At 45.8% G+C, this 9,696-nt stretch overlaps 1 protein-coding gene and 1 pseudogene across 2 annotated transcripts; one reads left to right on the top strand and one right to left on the bottom strand.

Moving 5' to 3' along the window:
- The first annotated feature begins 1,806 nt into the window (after nucleotides 1-1,806).
- LOC133919269 (serine/arginine-rich splicing factor RSZ23-like) lies at nucleotides 1,807-6,611 on the top strand. 2 transcript variants are annotated; one of them, XM_062363618.1, is made up of 5 exons: nucleotides 1,807-1,967; nucleotides 2,127-2,225; nucleotides 3,712-3,800; nucleotides 4,829-5,081; nucleotides 6,044-6,611. In XM_062363618.1, the coding sequence occupies exons 2-5, from the start codon at nucleotides 2,137-2,139 to the stop codon at nucleotides 6,318-6,320; spliced, it is 708 nt and encodes a 235-aa protein (XP_062219602.1). In that variant the 5' UTR covers nucleotides 1,807-1,967; nucleotides 2,127-2,136; the 3' UTR covers nucleotides 6,321-6,611. The 2 variants fall into 2 exon arrangements, with proteins under 2 accessions (XP_062219602.1, XP_062219603.1); XM_062363619.1 differs by having other exon boundaries at nucleotides 1,808-1,963.
- A 1,184-nt stretch (nucleotides 6,612-7,795) lies between these two features.
- LOC133917588 (zinc finger protein HD1-like) lies at nucleotides 7,796-9,300 on the bottom strand (annotated as a pseudogene).
- Nucleotides 9,301-9,696: the final 396 nt, after the last annotated feature.

The following is a 9,696-nucleotide window of genomic DNA, read 5'->3' as shown; positions in this document are numbered from 1 at the left end:
CGTAGCTTGACAAGAACTCAAAGTGCTCAAAGATTTTCTTATTGCTCTCTTGCTCCAAGTCTCACTCCCCAAACCTAACTCACAAATCTTAGCAAAGATTAAGCATTAGAGGGGTTTAGGAGGGCTATTGAATGCTCTAGAGAGTGTCTGTTCACTGGTGGTTCAGCAACCATACATGAAAGGGGGTGAAGAAGTATTTATACCATTCCCGCAAAAACTAGTTGTTACTGTGCTATTCAGACAGACTCGGAGTATCCGGGTTCACCCGGAGTCTCCGGGTAGCACAGAAACTCACGCACCTAACCTGTCAGAACTAGCCGTTACACTGACCCAGAGTATCCGGGTTCACCCGGAGACTCCGGGTAACACTTTGAGAAAACCAGCTAGAAAGCTAGTTCAGAGGATACCCAGAAGGTCCAGAAACATGAGGACCCGGAGACTCCGGACCAACTCGGAGACTCCGGCTAAAACACCCTTGGCTAACCGAGAGTCTTTCTCGAAGTCTCACTCGGAGACTCCGGGATACTAACAACATCCGGACTAACCCAAAGACTCCAGACTCAGACTTTAAAGAGAAATCGAGACTCTCTCTCGGAGTCTCACTCAGAGACTCCGAAGCACTAGCACAGTCCGAAGTATCCGGCTAACCCGGAGATTCCGGGCTCAGAATTAAAACCAAACCAAGAGCTCTTCTCGGAGTCTCACTCGGAGACTCCGGGACACCTAACAGAATTCGGAGTTTCCAGACCAACCCGGAGACTTAGGGCTCAGACAACTCTGCACTATTTTCCCAGTGTTCGTGAGCGATGGTGTCTTTCAAAATTGGTTTTCACAAAATACTTTGAGCACCGAGACACTACCAAGACTTAAAAAAGCATTCCTCTTTACAGTACGATATTTCTAAACTCAAATTCAAAATTAAAATGAATTGAACTTTATGAGTTTCTTCATGCCGCTTCTACTTTCTTTTTGAGAGACATTGACTTTTTTAACCTCTTTTCAATAGGACTAAAATATGTTCATAAACTTGATAAACTTATTATTTCCTTAATCGTTTATTATCAATTAGCCAAAACCCACAAGAGGTCTAGATGCACTTTCAATTATGTGTTGTATTCAAATCGTTATTTTTTCTCAATATAATGACGTACAATTATCTATTGTGGGCAAGAGCCGGCGAGCTAATCATCACTATCCAACCAACTCATCGCTTATTCAACACCAAACAAATCTTGCTAGTAGCCTAACATAGTATACCATTTACTGTCCAAACAACACAACAAAAGATTGGTATTGATATTTTTATCCTAGCTCATTTTCTTAACTCTATAACAATATAGACTTTCAAGCTTGTTATAACACATTATCTAGATGAAAATTTAGATTTTACGAGGAAATTTAACATTCTATATATCGAACACTTAAATCACAAACTCCATCACTCTCCAAAATTTGTTTGTATTCTTTGGTAGGACCGTGTTTCCCTTTCACCATACTTTGATACGAATTGATGGGTACTAAAATGTAACTGTACTTTGTGAAGGAGTTAAAATTTATCTGGATTGGTGGGTTAAAAACTTCAATTTCACATACTCTTACGTATATATAATCTATTTTAATCATCTATAATATTCATTCATCTATTAATTCTCTTGCTATAGCAGATAATTGTTCGTCTCTCACATATCACTATATCGACTGCTACAGTGATCTGCAAAGGATCCGTATCTCCTGAAGCGAGTCCAAAGTGCAAAATAGCAACGAGGTCCTCTTTCCACCTAACTTAGGATTCCGAAAAATCCCCTGACTCGTCAACTATTTCCGCCTAAAATTACACTTCCCGACCCTCCCCTGGCTCCCCTCTTCTCCTCCGGCCGCGGCTCAAACTTAAACCCTAGAGCCACACCCCCGTCGCTTTCGCGACCCAAATCTCAAATCCCCCGAGGGGAACTCGCGCGCGAAGGCAGGTGCGCTACAGATCCCCCATTGATTTTGGTTCCTAGGCTAGCCCGTGTCTAATTTCTTCTCTGTTTCGGCCTAAATCGAGAGAAATTTCGGCTTAGTGAGTGCTGCTGCGCCCTGGATTGGATTTGTGAGCGTTTTGGTGAATTTTCCCCCTCTTGCAGAGTCGCGCTCATGGCTCGCGTCTACGTGGGGAACCTGGATCCGCGCGTGACGGCGCGGGAGGTCGAGGACGAGTTCCGCACGTTTGGGGTTCTGAGGAGGTGAGATGCTGGCACCTTTGCTCGGAAGTGCTATGCTTTTTTTCTTTTTCTTTTTTGATGGCGGAAGTGCTAAGCTAGCAGTACTGCGCATATACTTTTCCCGACTTGCCTTTATTGAACTATTAATTGGTCTTTGTGCGCTTGCTTGTTCGTTCGAATGCCTTTCAGGCATGCTAAATAATTTGTGGCTTTTGGGGTATCGTAGTTTTTAACTGAGCGAGAAAGTGGTAGAACGGTGGGCAGTAGTCCACTTATTGTTCATGTGATATGATATTGTATAGAAATCAGTAAGGCCGATGTTGTAGTGATTCGACACCAATGCATATGTATATGCGGTTGTTAGTTTGCTGAGTAGCCAGGTCTCAGTAGAGAGTTAAGACCATTTCTTGATGAACCTGGTGGTTTTGGTGTAATGCAAGTCTACTGTTTCACTGTTTGAGGAATACTGGAATAGAAGGGAAAAGTGGGAGTCCTATGCCCTGATGTGAGCTAAGGCCAAGTTTGGGAGGATTTGGGCTTCTGCATGATAAGTTGGCAAGTGCAGCTTCAACATATGAAAACATATGGGGCTTGACCTTATCTAGTTAGCCACGCTGATTGCATTCTTTTAGGTATATCAAGCTGAAGTCAGCTTCCAGCTCAAGCATAAAATCTCCACTTTATGTTTTAGGCTTTTAGCTGCTTTCTTGGTCACCTGCAGAAGTAGCTCAAAAGGCTTGTGATTTTCCTCTTTTAAGGAACGGTAGGACTTCTTTTGAAAGATTAAAGGTACATTTTTGCGCATTTATGGCTTAGTCCAGTGTACTTGCATTTGTACAGTTTATTTGTTGTGCTGCACGGTAATGAAGATAACACAGTAAAAGGCACTAGGTGAACATGAAGAGTAAGAAACAAATTGTGAGAGATGTAGAGGCAGAATGAAGGTAAGTTGTGATGATTGTGCAAAAGATGGAATCATGCCCGGAATTCTTAAGTGCATGCAACATACTGCTGACCGGGCATTTATATGGCTATGAGTTATAACTAGAAGTGTACGGCAATTGATTTAAGAGTAGATGACACTTTCAGACATACTTAACTCTAAAGAACGTTTTCTCAACATCACATATTTCTATTCTTCTGGTCGAAAGGATTTTCTATCACATTCTGTACCCTGTCAGAGTGTCAATGTAGATATGTCCTCATATTAGTAGTCAAAGTTTGACTTCAGCCTGTCCAAAACAACATACATTCGACATGTGCAGTGAATCTGGTAACTCTGTTTGAACATATCAAGCTTTGTTTCTTGCATTTGCAAGCCAAAGGGTTGTTTGTCACTTGGTTGCTGTTGATTAAGATGGCACTAACTTTTGATAAGAAAATTGTTTTGTTCATTATTCAATATCAAGTAAGGTATTGACCTTCATACAGTATGGTTTCTTAGATATTTTCTGTACATGAGATGATTAGATGCATTCACTTGTACTAATTTGTTTTTCCGATGCAGTGTATGGGTTGCTAGAAAACCACCAGGATTTGCCTTCATTGACTTTGATGACCGCAGGGATGCACAAGATGCAATTCGTGAATTGGATGGTAATAGTCATGGATGTTTGTTCGTTACTCTATTGTGCAGCGATTATTACTGTGCATCTTTCTCATGAGTGGTTTGTTTTAATTCTGATAGTCTCATTATGCATATTGTGGCCCCATTAAATTATTTTTAATTAAACCGTTTTTACAATTCCTCGCTTTTTCCTTGTAGTAACAATGAAACTTAAAGTTCATAATATTAAAGAAACTTCTTGAGATTCACTTCAACAATCTCTCTGCAAATATATAGTCGTTTGTTGCCACAACAGTTGTGTCTCCAATAAAGTTGTAGCTTTAGCTTACACAAGGTCAGCGTTGAAAAATATTGACAATGCCTATTCTTATCAACCCTGTGCCACATTCCAATTAGTACACTTGTCTACACATTCTTACAGCTAGCAGCGGAACATCTTTTTGGGTCCCTGGAGCCTTGCTTAGTCTTGCAGCTAGCAAGTATTGCGAGTAAATTCAGGCCATATAATGCAGTATACATGCTGGATGGTCTCATATGTATTTCCTGCTTTTACTGCCTTCTGATAAATTAGTTATTGTTTATGACACAGGAAAAAATTGTCTTCGGCAGGAAACCAGCAAAGTTACTTCCTGTGTTTTGATACCTGGCAGTTGTACTGTTACAAAGGAGTAGGAATTAACCTGTGTCCAGTATACAATATGTAATATGTTGATAACAAGTAGCACTTACAACATGACTGGGATGGTGAAGATCTTGGTGCTACTCTACATTGCCGGTCCATGTCTTTGCTGACATTGTAGCAAGTGCTACTCATGTCCATGTCCTGAAAAACAAGTACTACAACTGGAAGATTTTAGTACAAGACTTACTTAAATAAACTGTCAAGTTCATTTTAAACTGCTAATCTACTCAAATCTTACTTGACGAAGAATGTTTCACCCTTTTTTATTTTTTGTTGGTGATTGAAACAAGTTTTGCGCGTTAGCTATTGTGATGTTCATATATTTCAACAATTTGTGAATTCGTGCTTATATTCGTCTTGATTTGTGCTTGATAGGTAAGAATGGATGGAGGGTTGAGCTGTCAACCAAAGCTGGTGGTGGCCGTGGCCGAGAACGCAATGGAGGTTCTGATATGAAGTGCTATGAGTGTGGTGAACCTGGTCACTTTGCACGTGAATGTCGCTTACGGATTGGTTCGGGAGGCCTGGGTAGTGGAAATCGTCGCAGTCGGAGTCCTAGATACCGCAGCCGCAGCCGAAGTCGCAGCCGCAGCCCAAGATATCGGAGGAGCCCAAGCTACAGCAGAAGGTAATAGCACCAATCCATCACACTTATTCAATATCAACTACAATTTCCAATAGCTAGTAAGGGCTCTTTAGGGAAACACCACATGGAAACCTTAAAATGACATCTATTGGAGAACAAAACCAAATTCCTAAAACGACATCTATTTTAGAACGGAGGGAGTAACACGTAATGGTTTCAAAAGCAGTTTGTGTAGATCGCACAAGGGTTATCTGGACATCTCCATATTCTTGTTTGATGACCAGTCTAGTCGCCGCCACATTTCCCCTTCCATGCCCCTTATACTCATTGATATTTTAAAAATATATATAGTAGGAAAATTTAAAATGGCATGTGGAAAAATGAAGCATGAAGACTACATAAGTGTTCCTGACTGAATTGTTTGTTGAATCACTAAATATGCCCCTGACTGAATTGTTCGCTGAATGGTATGTATCAACTTTCATATCCAACGAGCATTCCGAGTCAGATTCTTTATCTTGCATTGATACTAATTGATCCGATGCTTCTTTATTACACCCCTCAGTCTGTTACGGCTTCATTAGCGTTGTGACCTAAACATAATACTACCTCCATTCTTTTTTACTTGACATTTTTTACTTTTCACGGTCCTCGAGATGAGACTTTTACTCCTACTTTTTTATAGCTTTACATTTAGACAAACAATAGAATTATGATTTAGACAAACAATAGAATTATGATGCTATGGAACCATTTCTAACGACAAATCTAATGATATAATTTCCATATAACAAATCTATATAATTTTGAACATATTAATGGTCAAACTTTAGAAATGTTGACAGCACGGATTCTAGGACTTCAAGTAAAATAAGGAACACTTTAGAGACACTTTGAGAGACTTTATAGTTAAAACACTTACCCATATGTTGCTTTCTCACGCTAGCAGCTTTCTCAATGGGCTGGTTGCGTTTATTTCTGACAATAAACCTTATTTGTTTCAGGAGCTACAGCCCACGGGATCGTTCTCCAAGGAGGCGAAGTTACAGCAGGTCGCCACCGCCCCCTCGTGCACGAAGTTACAGCAGGTCGCCGCCACCCCCTCGTGCACGAAGTTACAGCAGGTCGCCGCCGCCCCCTCCTCCACGAACTTACAGCAGGTCGCCTCCTCCAGCACGAAGCCAGAGCAGGTCACCACCACCGCCTCCTGCCCAAAGTTATAGCAGGTCACCAGCACAGCAGCCCCAGCGTGAGCAGTCCCCATATGCTAATAATGCCTGAATTCTTAGTTCCACAATGCTGGAAATGTAAGGGGCCCAGCATGTCTTGCTTAAGCACTTCGGTTCAACAACTGTAACTCATAGGATTCAGTTTTGCATTCGCAAGTGTTATGTGTTTCCGGGAAGACACCGCTGCTGATACAATTGTGGAGGTAGGAACCTAGCGTTTCTGTTTCGATTTTTGACTGGATGTGACTTGAGCGCTTGTAGTTGTTAAGACAATGTCTATTTCCTGTGAGATTTGTATGATTAGATGGCTTGGAATTTGGACAAAAATGCTTATCTTGCGCAATGTTGCATTATGCTCTACTCTTATCTCGTTATGTTCATCGCGGAAGCCGGGCAGTTGGGTAGTGATTTCAGAGGGTCACTCCCATATGACAGCAAGATAGTTGGGCGGCGTGTTCAAACCTGTTGCTGCTTCCAGCACGTAGTGACGGCTAGCGGTGGCAGCACTGAATCATGGCCGCGACGCGACACTGGTGTGGTCGTGCAGCCTAGCAAACAAGCTGTTCGTTCTTTCAGTCCCGGGTGGCGCGCCAGGACACAGCTGAGCGTAGCCTTGTCCATCCCTGTCGCGTCTCTTGCCAAAAAGGTTTTTGCCGCATTTGGGTTTTGGGTGTGCTCGTGCTCCCGTGTCGTAGCACCTGTGCAACCAAAGATGAAACCAGGCAGCGGGCGTGCACTTCCAAGTCACATGGTTGTAGTACTGACCCTGCTATGTGGTAGGGGCGGCTAAGTACAACTACACGGGCAGCAATCAACGTAGCTGAAAAGGCTCCGTTGATCATCAATCTCTCATTCCATGGCTCGATTGAGAAATTTACCGCAACCTCTCTAGGTTTGAAAATACGACAGTAACCGTTACATTAGCACGGTTAACAGCTAATTCGGTTCGTACCATATTTAGAAACCAAACAGTTACCGATCAAATTTGAATTTAAAATTAAAAAAAAGAATTTAACTAGTTTCTACCAAATTTCAACAAATTACTGTACAGTTACCAACCTGTACGGTTTTCGATGGTAATTTGAATTTGTGAACCCTGAACCTCTCTTGATGTTCTGATGTTCACAGCTTCACTTCACGAGTTTTGATGTTCAATTCAATGCTCTACTTTCCTCTTGTTGTACATGACGATCTGCAGAAGTAACGAACGGGGAAGCTACACTACTGCTACTCTGCTACTGAATACTGTTTCTGAAAGCCGAATGATACAATGTGGCACTGATGCATGGACAGAACTTGCAGGTTGTAGACGTGATCATCAAAAACAACACCTCTAGAGGCTAGATGGTAGTAATGTACAAGGCTAGGGATTACACAGATGGCGAGGAGTACATGGGTTCCGTGTGATTGCGATTGAGTTCGTGCATCGAACTACTGTACTTTTTTTTTTTTTTTTTTTGCGTGGAGCAGGAAGTTTATTAAAAAGGTCTAATGTCTTTAAATCTCCAGGGAGAAAAGCTTCTCAATACATCGAGACGAATCAAGCCGCAAAACCGCAGCTGCCACACCCCTTTTAGCAACCTGTGCTAGCTCATGAGCTACTCTATTCCTCTCCCTGTTCACTTGATTGAAGCGTCTATCCGGCAGCATCCGAGTGATCTCCTTTGCTTCTTTGAGCACATAACCGAAGCTTGCTCGATCCCATTCAGAAGACGACAAACCCGCATGCAGCGCCGTGCAATCTCCTTCAAAGATGCAAGGCATATTCACCCATTCAACTGTACAATTATTCATGTTACACGGAGCATGCATTGAATTGCGCCGCGTGCATGAGGAGCGCCAAAGTTCAGGCAGAGTCGCCGGCCGGCCTCATCAGAACGACGGCACGACGCCGTAGTGGCTGTCTGACGACGCGGGCGAGCAGCAGGCCTCCTCGTGCTCCAGCACGTCGTCTTCGGCATCCGCGGAGCAGCGCTTGGCGAAGCGGCCCTTGATGCGCGGCCGCGTCTCGGCGTACGCCTTGCGGGACGCGTACCGGATGGTCTTGTCGAACCGCAGGTTCTTGCGCTTCTCCCGGTACCGCATCAGCCGCGCCTCCCTCTCCTCCCCCCTGCTCGCCACCGCGGGCACCGCCGCCGCGTCCGGCACCACAGCCACCTCCGATGACGACACCTGTAAGCGATTAAAAGCTTGTACATTATCACCACGTCCACACAAAGAATCCTTCTTTTTGAGGAATATCAAAGAAACCATTTCGTGTTTCCCACTGCGGATCCAGGAAGTATAGCGGCAAGGCTTACACTGTGGTTCATGGAGTGTTTGGGGTAGAAGAAACCGCCGCCGTGGAGGTCCATCTCAGGCGGCGCGACCGGCACGCCGATGGCCTTGATGCCGTCCATGGACCGGGTGAAGTCCAGGTCGACGCCGAGGTACGCGTCCGAGTCCGCGAAGAACGCGTCGGCTGCGGCGCTGTCCTCGTGGTTGTTGTCGGGCTCGGGGAGGAGTCACGAGGCCGCCTCGGCCTCGTTGCTCCCGTCATCGTCCGCTGCCTCCTGAACCCCCGCGGCAGCCGCGGCGAAAGCCGGGGATGGGAAGGGCCGCGGCCCGTCCGCGAGCGCGCCGAAGAAGGGCCCGACGGGGATCCGCTCGTGGCGCCGCGCGAGCGGGTTGGCGGAGTGGATGTCAGCGTCGCAAGCCGCGCAGAGCACGGCGGCGTCGGCGCGGCAGGTGACGGCGGCTGGCACGTGCTCGCAGACCTCGCAGAGCCAGACGCGCGCGTGGCGCGAGCCGGCCCCGTGCGCGCGCGCGTCGCACCCGGGGCACAGGAACGCGCCATCCGCGCGGCAGTGCAGCCGCGCCGGCTCCGCGGCACAGGCGTCGCACGGCCGAGCGCCCACGCCCCAGTACCCCGCAGCCGGCTTCTTCTCCGCCTTGTCCATGCTTAGGCCGCGGGCGTCCGAGTCTGGCCTCACGAGCGAGAGCTGTGGGTGTCGCGGATCTTGGGGGGGTTTGCGTCGGAAATGGTTGGTGCGCGCGCGAGGGCGGGCGGGGGCGTTATGAGGGACCAGGCCGGCTCGTGGAGGGGCTCCCGGCCACGAGACGGGCGGCCAGTGGATGGCCGTCCTTTCGCTGTCCCCTGGGCCGCGGCTCGGGTTGCTCCTTTGTTCGTTTGTCCGCCGATGCGAGCAACTCGAGTTGGTACCCTTCACGGAAAAAGGACTTCGATTTCGACGAGTCGATGCATGTATTTATTTTTCACAACTGTGTACTCGACTGCATAGCGTATTAGCAGATCTTGGATGAATTTGCAGTGGCAAATAGATCAGCAGGCGCAGGACAGTTTACTAGTACAATTTACTCGCACACGTAATAGCGGTGTTTTTTTTATTACTGTAACAAGTTTTCTACCGGTGTGTTGTAATGCAATG

Source organism: Phragmites australis, chromosome 5, assembly GCF_958298935.1.
Source record: "Phragmites australis chromosome 5, lpPhrAust1.1, whole genome shotgun sequence".
NCBI lineage: Eukaryota > Viridiplantae > Streptophyta > Magnoliopsida > Poales > Poaceae > Phragmites > Phragmites australis.
Note: the sequence above shows the minus strand (reverse complement) of the source record. Positions and strands in the feature narration are given on the sequence as shown.

Bases quoted from the DNA above. Each gene is read 5' to 3' on its own strand.
- LOC133919269 (XM_062363618.1), top strand. From the start codon at position 2,137: ATGGCTCGCGTCTACGTGGGGAACCTGGATCCGCGCGTGACGGCGCGG. The intron at 3,801-4,828 runs GTAATAGTCATG...TGTGCTTGATAG, and splicing joins TGCAATTCGTGAATTGGATG to GTAAGAATGGATGGAGGGTT. The intron at 5,082-6,043 runs GTAATAGCACCA...TATTTGTTTCAG, and splicing joins AGCCCAAGCTACAGCAGAAG to GAGCTACAGCCCACGGGATC.